The sequence below is a fragment of the Pseudopipra pipra genome, chromosome 11, assembly GCF_036250125.1.
Source record: "Pseudopipra pipra isolate bDixPip1 chromosome 11, bDixPip1.hap1, whole genome shotgun sequence".
Classification (NCBI taxonomy): domain Eukaryota; kingdom Metazoa; phylum Chordata; class Aves; order Passeriformes; family Pipridae; genus Pseudopipra; species Pseudopipra pipra.
Window position 1 is genome coordinate 18,615,545 of NC_087559.1, and position 19,293 is coordinate 18,634,837.

General features: G+C 50.7%; 3 protein-coding genes across 15 annotated transcripts in view; 1 reads left to right on the top strand and 2 right to left on the bottom strand.

Moving 5' to 3' along the window:
• Positions 1-291: 291 nt before the first annotated feature.
• On the bottom strand, positions 292-4,557 carry MKRN2OS (MKRN2 opposite strand). Of its 2 annotated transcripts, none has more exons than XM_064668043.1 (4): positions 4,350-4,557; positions 4,017-4,066; positions 3,141-3,303; positions 292-996 (listed from the first exon to the last, which is right to left on the bottom strand). In XM_064668043.1, exons 1-4 carry the CDS (start codon positions 4,532-4,534, stop codon positions 750-752), a joined length of 645 nt encoding a protein of 214 aa, XP_064524113.1. In that variant the 5' UTR covers positions 4,535-4,557; the 3' UTR covers positions 292-749. The 2 variants fall into 2 exon arrangements, with proteins under 2 accessions (XP_064524113.1, XP_064524112.1); XM_064668042.1 differs by having other exon boundaries at positions 4,338-4,556.
• Positions 4,558-4,582: 25 nt separating this feature from the next.
• MKRN2 (makorin ring finger protein 2) lies at positions 4,583-15,577 on the top strand. The gene is made up of 8 exons (XM_064668038.1): positions 4,583-4,701; positions 5,380-5,508; positions 6,814-6,959; positions 7,688-7,992; positions 9,299-9,513; positions 10,567-10,677; positions 12,622-12,766; positions 13,280-15,577. The coding sequence occupies exons 1-8, from the start codon at positions 4,676-4,678 to the stop codon at positions 13,418-13,420; spliced, it is 1,218 nt and encodes a 405-aa protein (XP_064524108.1). The 5' UTR covers positions 4,583-4,675; the 3' UTR covers positions 13,421-15,577.
• A 1,563-nt stretch (positions 15,578-17,140) lies between these two features.
• Positions 17,141-19,293, bottom strand: part of RAF1 (Raf-1 proto-oncogene, serine/threonine kinase) — a 67,646-nt gene continuing 65,493 nt past the window's right edge. For all 12 annotated transcript variants that reach the window (XM_064668021.1, XM_064668027.1, XM_064668028.1 and 9 more), the window contains 2 exons: positions 19,070-19,204; positions 17,141-18,174 (listed from right to left, as the gene is read on the bottom strand). In XM_064668021.1, the coding sequence (XP_064524091.1) occupies positions 18,034-18,174; positions 19,070-19,204 (276 nt within the window). In that variant the 3' untranslated portion in view covers positions 17,141-18,033. The remainder of the gene's footprint in view (positions 18,175-19,069; positions 19,205-19,293) is intronic.

Genomic DNA, 19,293 nt, shown 5'->3' on the forward strand with positions numbered 1-19,293 from the left:
AGTGAAGTGAAATTCCACAAAGTTCTGGACTGCCCAGTTTTGAGCTCAGCATACATTCTGTGTAATGCACAACAGGTAAAAGTGCTGTTGGAGGAACTTTGTCATTTTAACTCAAATTTTTTTTTAATTCTGTAGTTTTAACTCCAAGATAAATTCTGAGGAGTCTGTTGATTATTACAACTACTAACAGATAAGACACTAAAATATCTGTTAATACTAAGCATCTGTCTTGGTTTGAAGAATAAACATGCAAAATGTAAATTGAAAACTAAATATATCTGGCAAAGAGGCTAGATTTCTTTGTTGTTGTATTTATTAGTAATCAGAGGAAAATAACTTTGCAGGTAGTGAATCTGCATTTGGATTTCAGCAGCACAGAAGCACATATTCCCTTTTTTCATTTGTCAATAATCAAATGTGACAGAAAAAAAACATTTTGGTTTGCTATGGCTGAAGATACCATAGTTCATTTGCTAAAACCCTTAATTACACAGCAGTCTTGATTTCTGGTAGGAAGTGTCCTTGCAGAGCACACATTGAATGTAAATAAAAAAACATGTTTGCATATGAATAGTTGCCACAGAAACTCTCTGTAGTGTGTACATCATAGATACATCATTTCACTCAAATGAACAAGGTCAGTATCCTTCAGGTTAAAATTAACTGTGTTTTTAACTAATTAGATCCTGCACCTTAACCCCTGAGATCTGGAGCCTTAAGGCTTTTCCCTGTTTCCTGCTGCAGCTGATTCAGTACAGCAGCTCATCATGCTTAGCACTGCTGCTCTGGCCCCCCTCGGGCAGGGGCACGATGTAGCAGTCCCTGTGTGCCAGCTCCTGGTGCAGGGTGAGGTACCTGGAGGCTCTTCTGCTCTGGGGGAGCACGAACCTCTCTGTGAACTCCCCCTTGCTCAGGGGCTCTTTCCCCTGCCTGCTCAGGACGTGGTTGATGAAGGCCAGGGCAAATGTGTAGCAGTTGTGCTCCTGCTCGTCATACCTGGGGAAAACACCTCCTTAGGAAGAGTTACCACTGAGCCAAGAACTCCCCAGGAATCATCCCCAGCTTCCCTTCACGCTGATGGTTAAATATATTCCATTCATCACCAGCTGTACTTTCCAGCCCAGGAACTCTAGGCATAAAAACTAAGAGGCTGCAAGATGTGGCAGTAATGCATTCTTATTTTCTAGACTGACTTGGCTCTTGTTAAACCTTTGCTCTTCCCTGTATTGTTCCAAACTCCTTCCTGCAGCCCCAGTGTTAATTGTGAGGCCCCACATGTGGTGGTAACATGGAAGCTCCTTCAACCCAGTGCCTTCCATCGCTGATGTGCTGATAGTTGTTGGACAATGTGCCAGTCAAACCCCACTGGCAGTGATCTGTGCCAACTGTGCAAGGATAGAAATGCTAATGGAACAGGAGTGACAGCCATTTAAAATGCTTTTGCCTTTTTTTCCTCTTTTTTTAACCTACCTGCTACCCTGTCCTAGGACATTACAGCACTTATCTGGTCACTGTCAGAATGTTCCTTGTGTTCTCCCAAATGTTTCATGTTGTCCACTAACAGCTTCAATGATTGCATTTACTCCACTCTCTCACCACACTGTGCTGCGTTTGTCCCTGTCCCTGTGTAACTGCATTTGCTCAGACTCCTGTTTGCCACCTGCCTCACCCTCAGGCTGCTCCTCTAAGTGCCTGGCCCCCTGTCCCTTGTTCTCCCCAGCCCTGTGACCCATTCCTTGCCTCATGCTCTCAGTGGCTCCATGGTCTGTGCTGTCGCAGGGAGTCTCTGGGAGGATTCCCTGTCAGCCCTGGGGGTTTCTGCAAGATCTGAGGACTGTGGCTATGAAAAGTGACCCTGAGCCCAGCTCAGCAGAGCTCACTCTTCTCTTCAAAGCTGTTGGTCCTGGCTGTGGCTGCAGTTCTTTGCAGCTGCTCTACACTGTCCTCCAGTAAATGACAAGCAATCAAGAAAATCAGAACTAGGCTCAGCCTGAACCCAGAGTTGTTACAGGATTAGTTTAGTGCAGTTCCTGTCCATTGAAAACCAGAGGAGTTAATTAAAAGAGTTTTCAGCAGTTCAGTGGTTACTGGTCTAGTTGTGGAAAAAGTAGGTCACTGTGTCAGGAGATGGTAGAAAAGTGAAGAAAAGCTCGTAGAAGAGATAAAAACATCTGTCTGCCTTCTGCCAGTGAGGTTTTTTGACACCAAGCCAATTTTAGTATTCCTGTTAGTATCCCCTGCACTGGGAATTGTAAAAGTAACACAAATCCTGTTGGTTTTACAAGTCCTGTAAACATCTAAAAATTCTATTCCAAATCAAAGTCTTCCATCTCCTGGTCTGGGGAGATGATGGATGAGGTCTGAAATTTATAGTCAGCATGTACAGAATCGCTAAAAAATGCTTTTGATTTGGTGGGGGGGTTTTCTTTTCTATTAAGTGAAGTGAAGTGACACACCCCCAGTGCCCAGGCAGGCTGTGTGTTACTTGGGCTGTTCCCAGGGACAGTCCCAGGGCTTTCCCTGGAGAGCTGCAGTGTGGGGATGTGACAGGGCATGTCTGACCTGGGCATTCACTTCAGGGCTGCATATTCTTGGTGGGACACACCAGCTTAGTTCAAAGGGTGAGGATGCCCTTCTGTATTTACCCATACAGAGCAATGCTATGGACCAGGTGGAAGAGCTGGAAATGAGCCTGCTGCCCATTTCTCACCACTGACAACCAGAATGTCACCTGGGTGTCAGATCTGGGCAAGAATCCCAGCCTGGTCAGCCTTTAAATGCAAATACACCTAAAACTGCAGAAACCTCAAAAAGTAATCCCAGAATGGCACCTGGCCCTTTGTACTGAGCAGCAGGTAGGTGATGTTTCATTAAACTGGGGGTTTCATGCAAAATTCCCTGAAATAAACTCGTTTTAGAGCTTTCATGTTCCAGCACATAAGTTTGTACTTAAAACTGAAGAATGCTGCGTTTAGCCAGGCCAGAGAGGTTCAGGACAGGCTGACAGGGCTGTCCAGCCTTGGAAATGTGTGTTCTGAAGGAGCACAAGGCTCTGGATGACCCACAAGCCCCCCGGGGTCCAGCCCCATTTATCATCCCAGACTAAACACTCCATTACACCCACATTTCAAGCCACATACCTGTGAGGAAGCCAGGCCTCTCCCTCGGAAAATTCCTCCAGGAGGTTATCCCACTGCTGCAGGAGCTCCACCATGTGTGGCTGGACCAGGGGGATGCAGATGCACTGCTCCCACCCCGAGTGGGCCCTGTGCACACCCTCCTGGTCATAGTTGTACACCACCCCTGCAACACATAACAGGCTGGCACTGCACAAACAGCCTTTTGGGGGTTATGTTTTGGGATGAAAGCTATGAGTTTTCCATAATCCTGTTCTTTCTTAGGCTGGTTACACCACAGCTTCCCATAAGTGCCCAGTAGGAACTGCAGGCCCGGCTCCCACCAAAAACCTGCCCTGAGTTTCAGGTGCCTTTTGGTAACAAGAGCAACTTAAGCACAACCAGACTTCATTTTTAACCCCCAAATTAGACCATCTTTATATTAATTAAACACCTGAGGTGACATTTTGCAGGCTGGGCCTACTCTGCGGTTAACCCAGTAGGATTTTTAACGTGGCTTTTAAAATGTTTGTTTTTAATTAGGGGTATTTTTAGAACTACCAAAACCCATATTTAATTCATTGTAACTTCTTTAAAGTAGGCCTGGCTTTTCCTTTCCCTGTGGAAGGCACCTGTCCATTCCATCCAGTGCCATGTGGAATGTGGGATATGACTTTCACTGGAGCTGTGTCTGCTGCAAGGTGGGATAGATACTTGGGCTCGGGATGTTTCCAGGGTCTCCGTGACCCTCTCCTGGAGGAGCCCAGCAGAGCTCCCAGCTCCCTGCAGCCCCCCCAGGGCTCCTCAGCAAAGCTGTGCCAGGCCCGGGATGCTCCGAGCTGGGCCGGCCCCAGGAGCACAGGGAGTGAGGGGGCGGCTCTGGGCACACGGTGTCCTTACCCCGGGAGTCGGTGATCCCCACGTGCAGGTCGGAGCTCCCGTCGTACCCCCTGGAACAGGAGCAGAGTGTTGGATCAGGGCTCGTCCCTCGGGAACATCCCAGCATGCGGGTGGGGGGCAGGGCTGCAGGGACACCCGGGCACGGCAGCTCCGCTCCGGAGGGGTCAGCCTTGCCCATTCCCTGCCCATTCCCATACCCTGCCTTGCCCATTCCCTGCCCTGCCCTGCCCTGCCCATTCCCTGCCCATTCCTGTCCCATTCCCATTCCCCGACCTTCCCCCGGCCTTTCCCCCCAGCTCCCTGGCGCCCCCTGGCGGTCACCGCAGGAATGACCCTCGGGTGGGCCTGACGAGGAACGCGCGGGGCTGTCCGTGTCCGTGCCGGAAGGGGCAGTTCAGCCGGACTGGCGCCGAGGGCAGCCCGCCGGCCCCCAAGGCCCCCCCGCACGCGGGGCATTGCGGGGGCGCGCGCCGGCAGTACAGGAGCGCGCGGCAGTGGCGCACGCGCAGCAGCGCCATCGCCCCGCGCCTCCACCTAAAGCGTCCGGGCGGGAACAACCGCCCAGTGGCGGCGGGGCCGGGCAACGGCCACGCCCCCCGCCCCGCGGAACCCGCGTGCGCGGCGCGGGGAGCCAGCCGGGTGGACAGAGCGGCGGCACCATGAGCACCAAGCAGGTGACGTGCAGGTGAGAGGGGGGACGGATAGACAGGCACGGACACACGGACAGACACGCGGACACGGCTCGGGCGGAGCTCCCGCACGGCACTGAGCCTCCCCAGCCCGGCCCGGCCCGGCCCGGACGGACACCCCCCCGGGTCCCCCTCAGAGAACCCCCTCAGCCCCTCACACACCCACACTCCCCGCACAACTGCGCTCCCCCCACACCCCTAAAACACTCTTCACCTCCTCGAACCCCCCTCACACCCCGACACTCCCCCACACCCCCCTGGAACTCGCTCACAACCCAACACCTCCCTTTACTCTCCTCACTCCCCTCACCCCCCCGGCTCGCCCCTCACACCCCCTCACCCCTGGCCCAGTCCCGCCTCCCCCGGCGTGGTACCGGGAAAGCAGCGAGGTTGGGGCAGGAAGGCCCGTCCGAGTGACCGGGGGGGTTCTCCACAGAAAGAGTGGCCCGGCATTAGCAGGGGCTGCCCAAGGTGGTTTGGAGCCTGCACCCCTGGAGGTGTCCAAGGCACTCAGTGCCCTGGGCTGGGGGACAAGGCGGGGATCGGGCACAGGGGGCACTCGCTGGCTTTTCAGACCTCCGTGATCTTGTTAGGAAAACCAAACCTAACCAAACCAGGGTGCTCTGTGTTGTCCCTCCAGCAGGGCCCGCCCTGAGCCGTCTCCTCCCCCACAGGTATTTCCTGCAGGGAGTGTGTCGAGAGGGGAGCAAGTGCCTGTTCTCACACGATCTGTCCACCAGCAAGTCCTCCACCGTCTGCAAGTACTACCAGCGGGGGCAGTGCGCCTACGGCTCCCGCTGCAGGTAACACGGCACGGCGGGCTCCCTGCACCGCTCCCGCCCACCCCACACCCTGGGGGGCACAGCGGGGACAGGAGCACGAGGGGAGTTAAACCAGTCACTGAACGCGAGCTTTGCCACAGCCACAAACAGCTTTTGGATCCAGCAGTACAGTTCTGCTCTGGTGTGGCTTCACCAATTGTTTTACTCTGTAGAAGTGAAACTTGAGGTTTCAGGTGTGTTTTTCATCCAGGTCTCCCCGCAGGAAGAGCTGTTAGATGCCCAAAGCAGGGCTGCAGCTGCACATGCAATGGCCTCTGGCAGCAGGGCTGGCTCCATGTCCCTGGAGAGCCTGGGAGCTGCTGTGCTTGAGCCACCTCCACGTACATCCCAGTTACAATTCCTGGGATTCCAGCTCTGCCTCGGAGCACAGCCCCCTCCTCATGCCCCCTTGGAAAGCTGAGCAGTTCCACACCTTTCCCTGGAGCCTTTGTGTTAAAACTCCCTGAGGAATGCTCTGGGAAATACAGTGCAGGGGCTGATGTTAGTACATTGGTACAGCAGGGATGTGCCCCGCTCCTTCCCAGAGGTGCCTGCGCCTGGGAGAGGGATCTCTCTGTAGAGTTCCCTCCCTTTGCCTGGTTCATGTGCCAGACTGGATCAGGGGGTTGGACACCAGTGATTCCCACAGCTCCCATCAGCTGCCCTGGAATTGTGTGGGATGTGGCTGGGGGCTGTGTCACTCAAAAGGCTGCAAAGTGGGGTTGGTTCTGATCCAGCTGTTTTGCTGGAGTTTGGGCACTCAGTATCTGTGGGCATTGCAGGTCCTCAGCACAGCACCAGAATCAGAGATGGGCAATATTTTTGTTCCCATGAAAAATATTGTAGCATTTGGGTATGGCCATGGCTTTACTGGACCAGCCCCCTTACTGCCCGGGGTGCTCCTGCTCTGCTGCTGGAGGGTGTTTCCATAGTTTTACTGGACGTTTTGAGTCCTTCAGGAACTCAGAAACCCTTTATCTCCTGTGTGGAGATTCCACATCCTCTCCCGTGGTGGGGAAGCACAAGGTCTGGGTGCTGCTGCCTGCAGGAGGTGCTGAACTGTGGCTCCTTCCTGTACAGGGCCAGTGCTGCTTGCCTGGGGAGTGGGGAGGTGTGGGGGTGACAAGATCCACCCGCCACGGCCAGTGGGGGGCCAGCGGTGCCCCTGGAGAGGGACACACACGGCTGGGACCCTGCCAGAGGCTCAGCCCCTTGGACACTGTCCTGAGCTGCCCTTGTGCTTGTCCCCAGCGCCTGTGCTGGCTGTGACCCCCTTCTCTGTCCCAGGTACGACCACGTGAAGCTCCCGGCCCCGAGCGGGGCCGCGGCCCCGCCACCCCTCGCTGCCCCCCTGAGCCCCCGGCAGCCCCCGGAGCACGGCCCCGGCACCCGGAGCAGGAGGGAGAAGAGGACGCTGGTGCTCAGGGACAGGAGTGAGTGGGAGGGCGCCGTGCTTGTCCTTGGGGCTGGGCGGCAGGGAGGGGGGGTGTCCTCCTTTGATTATTTGAGTTCCATGGCCAGCTACAGAGAATTCCTGCCCGATGGAGTCTCCTACCTCGGAACACTCGTGCCTGTCCTCCCTTCCAGTGGCCTGTGGAGGGACTGGCTTTGAGCTCCCTGAGGGACTTTGTCCACCCTGACGGGAGGGTGGAGCCAGGGGGGGTCGGGCTCTGCTCCCAGACAATCAGCAACAGGACAAGAGGAAACAGCCTCCTCGGGAGGGTCAGGTTGGACATCAGGAGGAATTTCTTCCTGGAAGGGGTAGTCAGGCCTTGGCAGGGGCTGCCCAGGGAGGTGGTGGAGTCCCCATCCCTGGAGGTGTCCAAGGAAGGACTGGACATGGCACTCAGTGCTCTGGGCTGGGGGACAAGGTGGGCATCAGGCACAGGGTGGACTGCATGGTCTCACATGTCTTTTCCAGCCTAAATGATTCTGTGAATTGTTTAGTCTATTTGTAAACAGAAAGCAGCTGAAGAAATCTTGCAATTGAACTTTTCAGTAGGTAATTTGGGAACATTCCTGTGATTTGTGAGCAGAAGGATCTTAGAGATGAGATTTCATTGAGAAGAAAACTTTAAAAAAGCAAACGCAGCTGTTGCTCCTGGGAAGGAGAGGCTGTGGAGTGCCCTGGGCCGTGCAGTGCCTGTGTCTGTCCCCTCAGATCTGTGCGGCTCAGGAGAGGAGAAGCCGCCACCGGGCGCCCCCGGGGACGGGGGGAGCTGCAGTGAGCCCGCGGAGAGCCTGGAGGTGAAGCCCCACTCGTACCTGGAGGCCATCTGCAGTGGGCTGGCAGAGCCCGGGCCCGAGGTGCCCTGCGGGGCCGGGGGGCAGCTGTGCCCCTACTCGGCCCGGGGGCCGTGCCCCGTCGGGGAGCGCTGCCCGTACCTGCACGGGGACCTGTGTGACATCTGCGGCCTCCACGTGCTGCACCCCCACGACCCCGAGCAGAGGAGGGCCCATGAGATGGTAAGGACAGGGCACCCTGGGGGGCTTGGCTCACTGCAGGGCTGGGTGTTGGCTCTACAGTGTTTTGTAGCAGAGCCAGTCCCAAAGAGCTGCCGTTGTATTGCTTATCCAGCTAGAGAATGGTTCTAATAGTGGTGTGTTCAAGCATCTGGGGCTTAACTGGGAGCAGTGATGCAGGAATCACCTCGTTTTTTCCTGTTCCATCCCTGTCAGAGACTGGCCTGCAGCCCTCTCCCAGCACACTGAAACTCTGCCAGAATGCCTGTTGCGGGTCAGCCGGTGCCTCGGTGCACGTCACGGACACTGGGACAGGAGCTGGGGCTGCTGTGCTCTGGGATGGCCCTGCTGGGGCAGCTTGGCACCTGCTCCTGGCTGGGGCTGGACCCAGGGCACGGGCAAGTGGGGACACATGGGAGGGAGTTCAGCATTTTGGGGCTGAACTTGCAAGCCTTGGTGAGGCATTGGCTGGGTAAGGATGGGCTGAAGGGTTGCTCGTTCCTCTTCCTGGCTACCAGGTTTACATCAGGGCTAGCGAGGAGCAGGAGCAGAATCTAAGGGGTTAAAAAGCTCAGGGTTTGTGCAGTCTGTGTGTACTTTTGAGATGTGCTGCTGCAGGAATGCTCCCTCCTCCCAGGAGCTGCTTGGTGCCTGGGTCAGTGTCCAGGCACTGGTGCTCTCAGAAGCAGAGCTGTGTGCTGGATGAGGAGCTCCACTAGTCAGACGTGCTACTAATGGGGAATTATTTTGTGTCGTTTGTCATTATGATTATAGTTTGAAGTCTTGTAAATTTATATTACTTTTCAAGCCCTGAGACCTTTGTGCAGGTATGAGCAGTAGCTCACCTTGTGGTTATGGATTGTCACCGTGGGGATGAGAAGTGCTGGAGGAAAGCCTGAAATGAGCCTAATGCCTTAACTGCCTAAAACTTAATATCCAGTGAGCGAATGTGGCCTTAATAATAATCAGAGTAACAACCTGAGTGTGGCACTTGTTCTGGACCCTCAATGTGATGTTTTTTCGAGGTGTTTGAAGCATTAAATGATTCAATACCTGTTCCATGAGAGATACAGAAAGGGGTAAATGAAGAGTGCTCAGGCATCCTTATTTCTGACAGTTCTGAAGCTGCAGAGAACATCGAAGGCTGAAATAAGTGATTGGATTTAATGTTCTTGAAATGAAATGATGATGGGTAGGAGTGATGCCCTTAGTGAGTGTTGTGTGTTTTTGCTGTCACAGACCCTTTCCTCAGACACTTCTGTCCCAGCCTGGCAGAGAGTGCACTGACACTGACCTCTGTCCCCCACAGATGTGCATGGCCACGTTTGAGCATGACATGGAGAAGGCCTTTGCCTTCCAGGCCAGCCAGGACAAGGTGTGTTCCATCTGCATGGAGGTGGTGTACGAGAAACCATCGGCCTCGGAGAGGAGGTTTGGGATCCTGTCCAACTGCACCCACACCTACTGCCTGTCCTGCATCCGGCAGTGGAGGTGTGCCAAGCAGTTTGAGAACCCCATCATCAAGTGAGTGTTCTCCTGGGCCCTGCCACTGAGGGGCTTTCAAAGGAAACTGCTGAGCAGGGATTCTGGAGCTGGAAATATGAGCAGGGAGCTCAAGGGCTGGCCTGGCCAGTCCCAGGACTTGGCTATGAGAGCTGTCTCCAAGAGCAGCAGGACACTTGGGGTGTCCTTGGGTAACAGTTCACTTAATGCTTTGGCTCTGTGTGAGAAAAGTTTGGCCCTGTCCATGTTGTTGGGGCAGAGTGCAGACACGGGGGCTCTGGAGCAGCTGGGACCTTGTTAACCTCTGTCCCTCACAGTAACCTGTGTGCAAGAACAGCAACTCCTTTTCCTATGTAGGTGCTTCATTATGGGACTTTTCTCTAAATTGTGGCTTACTCCAGGTAAAGGTCCCACTAATCACACCTTTATCTGTGTCTGAGTAAATGCCTTCATCTTCTAGCTCAATAAAAAATGTGTTCCAAACATGTTCCTCCTCAGGTGAGAGAATTTAAAACATCCAATCAGTTTCCTTTTTTGAGCATATCTCTCTTAAGTTACAAACACGCTGAGGAAAAGATGGGAAATATTTTCATTCTTCTGCCAAAATAGACTTTTCTCCACAACTTTTACTACAACTTTTGTTGAAGTGAACGGCAGCTCATTGCATTTCCAAAGGCTGAGACACCTTCGTTTGTGTTTCTCCTCTGGTTTGGCTTCCTGCTGCAGGGGGGCTGCAGCACTCACAGAGCAGTGACAGTTTGTTTCTGCTGATCTGCTGGGATTGGCAAATACAGGTTTCTGTGTGTTGAGGAAATACCTGTTGCTTTTGTTCAAGTCCAGAACCAAACAGGAGCCCTGACTGCACTGAGCTGGATGATTTCAAGTGAAACTCCAAAGCAGTGCACCCCAAAGTGTGCTGTGCTAACGTGGGAGGAGGAGCTGCTGCCTCAGAGTGACAGACCAGCCCCTTCCCTCGGAAAACGCTGCTGCTGGCACGTGTAGGGAGGGTGTCCCTCCTGGGAGGGTGTCCCTCCTGGGAGCAGCAGAGGTAACAGGCACCACTGTTTTGTTCAGGTCGTGCCCCGAGTGCCGAGTGATCTCCGAGTTTGTCATCCCCAGTGTGTACTGGGTGGAGGAGCAGGAGAAGAAGAATGAGCTGATTGAAGCCTTTAAGCAGGGAGTGGGGTAAGTTCAGTAACACACACTCTGTGTGTTGTTCTTTAGATGCACCAAGGGTCAGTCAGTCACTGAGCCTGCATTTCTAAACTTCATGTAATTCCAGCCCATTGTCCAGAGAACTCCTGATCTCTGCTCACTCCTCTGCTTAACTTTGTGGCTGCCATGAAAGGGTCTGGCCTGTAATTGTAGATCAGAAATTATTCAACCTCACTGTGCTCTGAAGTGTTGAAGTTATTTCAGCTCACTTGCCAGAATTGGCTTTACGTGGCTTCTGTTTATCCCTCAGACACAATTGCCTGGACTGTTACTGAGAACAAACAGGGAAGGAAAATGTAATAGTCTCCTGCAATATGGGATAAAAAGTCATGGAGCTTTTGTAATGTCTGCTGGAAATGGCAGATACTCCAGGACTGCATTCCTTATATTGTCCAACAGGGATACTGGGAGCATGGGGAGAGGGCAGTGCTGGAGCAGCTCTGCAGAGCTGTGCTTGCCTGGGATGTGTGAGGGCTTTGTGGTTCACAGAGCAGGGAGATAACATTTCTTATCTCCTGCTCCCTGTTTTTAGGGTGACCAGGCAGAGCTGGGCCTGACCCCAGTGAGCTTGGTCTGTTTTGCTGATGGTTTGCAGCTTTATTCTGTGATATGCATCCACCTTTAAATAGGAGTACAGGAAAAAATGGGCCTTATTTAGACCCATCTTACTGTGGCTGCAGCTTCTCAGCTGCTTGAAGACCTGTAGAGCTCAGCAGAAGAGTTGAAAGCAGTGCTGCTCCATGAAACACTTTCCCAGCATCTTGTCTTCTAGTAGGCAAAATATATGAATGAAATTAAGCACTGAAACTGCAGTTCTTCAGATAGGGGTTGTTTTCAATCCCCCATCACTGGTTTGGTTTATTTTAGCTCCTAAAGACTTTGGATTGAGGTGGTCAGTTGTGCTCCAGAGCCTCAGCACAGTTTTTAAACAGCCCTGTTCCCAGCAGGGTCAGCCTTTGTGCCACTGCCTAGAGGTGTAGGTGGTCTTGGAAGTCAAGTTTGACTCTTGTCAACCGTTGTATAGGAGAGGGTGTAAAAAGAGGCTTTGCTGAAGTGCTCAGCTAAGACTAATATATTACAGGTTATGGGTAAAATGTCTTTGGTACAGAAATTCTATGGATAGAGCTCTTGGCAGTTAGTTTAATTTGAGGATTTGGTGTTGGTGGAATGAAAAAATGCTAATAAGATGATGCTGGAGTCTAAGCCAAGAGCTGGAGTCAGACCAGGATGAAAAAAGTCAGACCAAGAAACCTGGAAGTTTGGAAAAACCTGTTTGAGTGTTTGGGTATTCCGTTTGTTAGGGTTGATCTTTGTGCTCCATGTAGTTGCTATTGGATAGACTGTATCTATGTCTTAGGAATCAGTTCCATCACTATTTTCATATTAACAAGTTCCGTTGCATTTTCCCTGTAGTTTCCTCTTCAGCTGTTTTCATTGTAGAACAATCCAACCCCCCCAGGTACTGTTGTACAAACTGTGCAAAGATCAACCCTCTGACAAGTTGCTGTGCAGCCTGGACACCTTGGCTGAACAACAAAGATGAGGAAACATAAATTAACAAAAAATTGTCAAAGGAGATGAGGAGGGGAACTGGTTCTTAAAAATGTAGTGGTAGAAAAGGCAGGAGAAAAGATATCCTAGAAAAACAGCAATGGATTGGCCCATTGTGGTGCTCTTTGAACATCCTTCACTTTCCACAGCTTAAAAGGAAACTGTTTGATTTATGATGCTGGTTCTTTATGTGTTTGTTTGCTTTCAGTGATCTCTGCCCTCTGTTTTGGCTGCTCTGAGGGAAGGGGAGGCCAAAGCTCTGGGTGTGAGAACTGAAGCATCACTAAGGCTGAGCCTGGGGACTGAACTGCAGCTCCTTCCTCCCCAGCTGGAGGCAGTAACTCTCTCTTCTCATTGAATCAGGAAAAAGCCCTGCAAGTACTTTGAGCAAGGGAAGGGGACGTGCCCCTTTGGTGGGAAGTGTCTGTACCTCCACGCGTACCCCGACGGCACCCGCGCCGAGCCCGAGAAACCCCGCAAGCAGCTGAGCTCCGAGGGTACAGTGCGGGTGAGCAATGCTGGGGCACTGCTCTGGCACCCTCTGCGGGGAGCAGGGGCTGCTGGGAGTGTGCTGTGCCCTGCAGGACAAGCGGAAAAAGCACCTCTCAATGCCCCTTGGGGCAAAGGTTTGTTCTTAGGGGAAGGAAAATGCACCTCATTTAACAGCAAAATATTTGCTCTATTTTTTCAGCTAGTCCTTCTCAGGGCACACCTTTCCTCGCAGCAATTCTGCCCTTACAGCTTTCAGCCACACTGCTAAAAGCTCATGTCATGTGCCTGCACAGAGCTAGCCCTAAGGGCAGCTAAAAAAGTTTAAAGCCTCCTCAGAAACTCATCCTGGCCTGCAGTTGGTGCTGGCTGTGTTCCCCCCTTCGTGCAGAGAGGGGTCGTCACCCTGAGCTCACCACACAAACCCAGCTCTGCAGTCCCAACTCAGGGCTGTTCTGCTGAGGAAGGGCTGCCAGGGCAGAGTTCAGCTCTGGGGCTGGTTCCTGCTCAGGCACCTCTCTCTCTGTTGCAGTTCTTCAACTCGGTGCGTCTGTGGGACTTTATCGAGGACAGGGAGAGCCGGGCGGCGCCGGACACGGACCAGGTCACGGAGCTGGGGGAGCTGTTCATGCACCTCTCGGGGGCTGAGGAGGACCCCACTGCTGCCCAGTGAACCAGCACAGCCCTCCACCCACAGCAGTGCAGCTATTGATTAGCCTTGCCTTTACCCTCTGCAGCACAGGTAGAACAAACGTGCCCTGTGGTTTACTGTGCAGTCCCGGTGAAGTTTTCACATAGTTTTTGTATGGCAACAAAAATACTAAAATATATTTAAAAAAAATAAATTGACTGCATGGAAAAAAAAAATCAATCACAAGAGGGTTTTCTCCCTCTCTGGCCCAACATATGCTGTCTTGTGAGCTGAGTGGTAGTGTAAATACAGTGCCAGGTAAAGCTTAAGCTGGTAAAAACTGTTGCTAAATAGAGTTTGGGTGCTTTTTTTTGTTTTCTCCAGTAAATCAACTAAATGTATAACTACAAAGCCCACTGGGAACAATGGTTAGTGTACATTTTTCTCCTTAAAAAGGAGACCTGAGATTTAAGACCTTACACATTATACCTCAGACAGTACCTAGAGTTCAGGATAAAGTTTACTGCACTCTTGGGGTGGATGTCTTGGGAGTGGGGCTGGACAAGGCCTGGCTCTCCCAGACAGTCCCAGTTGGGTTCCCACCCTTGTTTTATGCAAACTGAAGTGCAGGGAGGCAAGAAGTGGCTCTTGGAGCAGCTGCTGTAAAGCAAATACAGCTGCACTGATTCAGAAACTCGAGCAGAGCAACACTGGTGTCACAAGGCAGAGCTAAATTGAACTTACAGCACAAACTAGAGCTTGGAAACTGCAGCATGAGAGAAAGGTATTGTCAGTAATCAGATCCACCGTCCTGCCCCAGAACTGGGAGTGGCTCTGCAGCTGCTCTCTGTCTCCATCTGCCTTTTCCAGAGCAAGACCAGCGATGTCGGAGGCACAGCAGGGGTGAGGGATTTAGGCACATCTCTGCTGAGTGAACAGAGTTTACTGAATTCTGGTTTTGTTAAAAATGGCATTCATGTTTGTGCTGCAAAGGGAGTTAGATTGTGAAATTTGATACACAAAGTTGATTCTGCTCAGTCATTTGCATGAACTTTGCAGTTAAACTAAGAATTGTGTCTGGACACAGGTGAAGTGGCTGCTGAGTCACAGCATGAACACACCTGAGCTGTTAGTGCCCCTGCAGGGGAGGGGAGCTCAGGTTCTCTAAATACATCCCTTGGGATTAGAGTGAAACCACAATGAACGAACAGCGTCTGTAAATATATATATGTGTGTGTGTGAGTGTGTGTATGCACACATATATATATATGTAGAGTTTATTTTAGAACGATTCAGTTAAAGTGGAAAGCAGCGATGGAGTCAGTTTGGTTATTATCTATATTAATATAGCAACATAAAGGCATAACAGTAACACTTCTGAAAGTGTATAAGGGAAAGAAAGAAAGAGAAAGGAAGCATCAAAGTAGAAAGATCTCACCCCATGTGGATCCAGCGCTGAGGTTTGATTGGTGCAGTTTGCATGTCCATGGGGCATTGATGGTGACATTCCTGATCCATCAGGGGAGGGGAAGAGCCATGGAACACCAAGGTCAGTGGATAATGTTCCTTCAGGGTTAGGTGGGAACACCCAGGTACCTCCCCTGGGTGTGAGGCAAAAGGGAGGAACCTTAATCTGGGATTCAAACACCTGCCAGTGGTACCCCGTTAGTGACCCCAGGATTATCCACTGCTGGTTGGCTTTTCTGGGTCAGAAGTGGAGCTGAGAAAGCCCTGGATGGCAGCCCAGCACCTGTGTAGGGGAGAACTGCCCTCTCTGTGCCCAACACTTCCCCCAGACTGAACATGCCAGGTTTGCTCTCTGTTCTGACCTGGGAAATGGAACTTGCCCAGAAATATTTCCCCCTGGAGTTAATTTCTAGCAGTACTTACTGCAGAGTCAGGCCTTGCCTTGTGTCTGTAACAAACACCAATTCTCAGCTGCTTTACAAAACTGGCCCATGGAGGCACAGCAAAGGTCTCACTCAAGTCCTGTTAGTACAACTGGTCATCACTAATTACAAAGATGAAGGAAAATCATCACTGAGATGTCATACAATCAGATGAATGTTCAAGAGCACCTGCCCAAACATACTTTCTACTTTAAAATACAACAGCCCTTACCCTCCCACTGCAATTTGTTTCTAGGTGCTCCTGTACATATTTTTTCCACAAAGAAATAAAATACATCCAAAAAGTCAATGGAAAGGATGTTCTTTACCTTAAGCAAGACATTCCTGATTGACTTTGCCCCAAGAGCAGTGACCTGAAATTAAGAAGGCAACTTGTCTTCCAAAGCTACCTGGGGACAACATAGACAGAAGTTTAAATTAAAGAGCAGTAAGATTTAAAAGGTCTGGAGTTTCTAAATTAGGAGCTTTCATTTAATTGGACATCAAGTGCTACTTAAATAAGCCTATTTATCAAGTATATTTAAATGTTTTAAGAGTCACAGAATCTGTTAAAAATCAAGAGTTAATGGTTTCTTTTGGGAAATTAGAGCTAAAGTAAAAAGCAGCTCAAGCATTTCTGGTGGGTTTTTTCTTCCCCCTCTTTAAGCTTTTGATAATGAAGTTAAAATTACCGATAAATTACATTAGAGAGAGTTGCAGTTAAAATACCAACAGTATTATTAAAACCCATCCAGAACCATTTGAAGCAGTTTCCCTCAAGTCTCAGTTTACTTTTTAGCAAGCAAAGTTTATGGTCACTCTAAGGATCAATATTCCACCTTTCTTGTTACATTATGGAATGTTCTAAGTCCCCTGGTGGTCTGGTGGTCAGGATGTGGTGCTCTCACCGCCACGGCCCGGGTTGGATTCCCGGTCAGGGAACTCCCCCGGGCAGATGGAGCTCGTCAGCCCTGTAAGGCCATCCATCCAAGAGAAGGTCACTCTAAACAAACCCACGTCCTGAGGACCTCACTGCCACCGTCCGAGCTCGCTCGGCCCCAGCGGATGAACCTCAGGACTAAAGGGTGGGCTCAGTTCAGCACACACTGTGTCTCACCTAAAAAATCCACTGCGCAGGCTCGAAGGGTAAAGACCTTTCCCAAAATCTTTGTTCACGAAGACTGGCCACATAAGTCCAGACAGTGTAGATATTATTTCTAAGTCTGTGTCTGGCTCAAGTCCCTCTTTCAGAAGCACTTTGTGGGGTTTTGCTGCTGCAGTGTCTGTCTGGTCATTACAGAGAAGAGCTGGACACAGCAGCTGTCCCCACTGACACCATTTGGGGTGGAGGTGACAGCCCCTGAGTCACCACTCACTGCTCCTGCTCAGACAGGGCCCCCACTCCCCTGTGCACACAGAGAAAGGCAAAATCCCAAACTTCCATTCCAACCATCTGGGTTTCCATCCTTGCCCTAATAAACGTATTTAAACAGAGTGCTATTTAAAAAAACCCGATTTTTAGATTAAAGCACCTATTTCTGTCATCCAGGGAGTTCAGCCAAGACAAAACCCTCATTTCCCCCTACAGAAACAAGAGAAAACAGCAAAACTGGTGCAGTGAAACAGCTTGAGGGGCATCAGTGTGGGTTTGAGTAGATGCTGCTGAAGGATTATTACAGTAAGAATTGTCCTGTCATGGGAGTGATGGGAAAGAGAGGTTGTTGTATCAAGTGTGTTTTTACTTGCACTATTACCTGTCATAGTAACTCTCTTAAAAAGTACTCAGAATATCATTTTCTGAGTTTTCCAAGTCTAGATGTAGCAGTCAGAACTATGGAGTAGTGCATTAAATGATGACATGGAATCATACACCTAAAATTTAATTTATTTTATTAAAATAAGATAATCAGAGGAACCTTGGCTTACAATAAATGCATTTTCTCAGGAGCAATAAAAACAAAATTAAACCCCAAATCAGCAAGAAAAACTGTATATGCTCAGTTTCCTCTTGATAGTGCATCTCTTGCACGACAGCTTCCGATGGGATGCAGACGGATAATGTCCCTCAGCCTTTACCAGCCCCAAGGCTGTGCTTCCACACTCTCCACCTCCTGGGCTGCAGGGACCTTAGTACCAAAGTCAGCTGTGAGGCTTCTCAGGATGACCATGACTGGCTGCTTCCTTCTCTGAGCAGGACAATTCAGAACAGATTCCATTCTTTTGCAAGAGTTTTTCTTCTATGTGCAAAACTATTGCAAAACTATTTCGTGTTGAATTAGCATTTTAACTTATTTCATTGGCTTGATGAAGCTCTTAGGGCAGGAGCTGATTTCCAGAGTTATTTCCTCTTCCCTCAGTCTTGTTTGCAGACCCACTGCAGGCACAGCTCCCCCACCTCGAGGTGGCACATGGCATGGGGCAATCAGAGCACCACGACCTTGTCCTCAGAGCCACCCTGGCTGTGGAAAACACCCCCTCAGCACAGATCCAGCCCGTCCAGAACCACTGCCAAAGGAACATCATCTGCTTCCAGGCGTGGGCAAAGTAAGGCTCAAGTGCATCTATTAAAAAAACAGTAATAGATCTCTTGATCTGAGTCTGTCCCTGCCCAGGGCACGGCAGGGCAGGCCGGGAGGGCTGAGCACGGATCCTTAGCAGCTTGCTGGGACGAGGGGACCAGGGATCCCTCTGGCACTGGTCTGGGCACGAGGCACGGAGAGCACAAGTGTCCCTGTGTGCCTGTCCCCGAGCGGGGCAGGGGCAGGCCTAGAAGACGGGCAGCTTGGAGGAGGTGAGGGTGCAGGCGTTGATGTCCTCCGTGTGCGCCGCGCGGTGCAACGACGGCTCCGACGCGCTGCGGTTGATCTTGGGCAGGGAGTGCTGCAGCAGCTCGATGGACGACAGGATCTGGGGGAACACACCCAGTTAGGGGCTGCTCAGAGAGGCAGCTCTGCCTAGGTCAGTCTTAAACCTTCATTCATCCCTTCATTCAGTTCCTTTCCAACTCCATTCAGTTCTGGCTTTAAGCTTATCCTGCAGAGCAGCCAACGTGCTCTGTGGGCACTGAACACAACACTGCAGCTGCAATAACCCACCTCTACCAGCCAGGCTGTGCTCTGAGAAGCCTCAGGGAGGGTCAGAGGGTGGGAAGGGGTTTTCCATTAGTTCTCAGTCAATTCACAAGCATTTGTGCAATCCCAGCAGAGTAACAGGGAAAGAACTGCATTTTCTGCCTGACAGTCTGTTTGCAAAGAACTGTTGGAAAGAACTTTTTAAACAAGCTGTTTAAAACAGCAAGAAGTTCTTTTTCCAAAATCTGCTGATATTTAATTCCAGCTATTTAATAAGAAAGCACCATCCTCATAGTGACAGAAAAAGGTAAAGTATCCCTTGTAAAAATACCAAAAATTGCTACATGAATTTCCATCCCCCAGTGGATTTTGTTTGCTTGTTTTTAGTTGTGGGGAAGGAAAGGAGGAGTTGTCTCTCATTTCCCTCAAACCTACACTAAAATAAAATGTATACAGAGAAACGGATTTGATTTTAATTGTGTTAGGGTGGGTTTTTGCTTCTCTCTAAAGTGGGTCACCTGGCACAGCCTCAGCTTCATGAGTCATGATTTTTCGTGACCTTTGCAGAACCAAAATACCAACTGCCAAAGGAGCTGGGTTATGAACAAAGGCAAAAATAAGAACCAAGCTGCACTTCATGTAACCCAAACCTTTCACCTGAGCAGATTCTTTTGTGTGCTAATGGCTATTTATACAATACCCTGAAACTCCTGTGCACAAAACACACTTACCTGTGGAAACAGAGGTCGTTCTTCCCTAACCTTCTTCAAGCAATCTGCTACAAGCCTCTTCATTGCTTTGGGGCAGTTCTTGTACAGTTTACTGAGGTCTGGGGAAGCATAACCTCGGCCAACCATGAAAATGATCTGCAGAACAACAAGGAAGCAGCATAAACCAAAGTCAGGGAAGTGGTTTCACTGGTGGTGATCAAATCTGAGTACCAAAGGACAGCCCA

Bases quoted from the DNA above. Each gene is read 5' to 3' on its own strand.
- MKRN2OS (XM_064668042.1), bottom strand. From the start codon at position 4,534: ATGGCGCTGCTGCGCGTGCGCCACTGCCGCGCGCTCCTGTACTGCCGG. The intron at 4,067-4,337 runs GTGACCGCCAGG...CTCCTGTTCCAG, and splicing joins ACCCGAGGGTCATTCCTGCG to GGGGTACGACGGGAGCTCCG. The intron at 997-3,140 runs GTATGTGGCTTG...TGTTTTCCCCAG, and splicing joins GAGGCCTGGCTTCCTCACAG to GTATGACGAGCAGGAGCACA.
- MKRN2 (XM_064668038.1), top strand. From the start codon at position 4,676: ATGAGCACCAAGCAGGTGACGTGCAG. The intron at 4,702-5,379 runs GTGAGAGGGGGG...CCTCCCCCACAG, and splicing joins ACCAAGCAGGTGACGTGCAG to GTATTTCCTGCAGGGAGTGT. The intron at 5,509-6,813 runs GTAACACGGCAC...TCTCTGTCCCAG, and splicing joins GCCTACGGCTCCCGCTGCAG to GTACGACCACGTGAAGCTCC.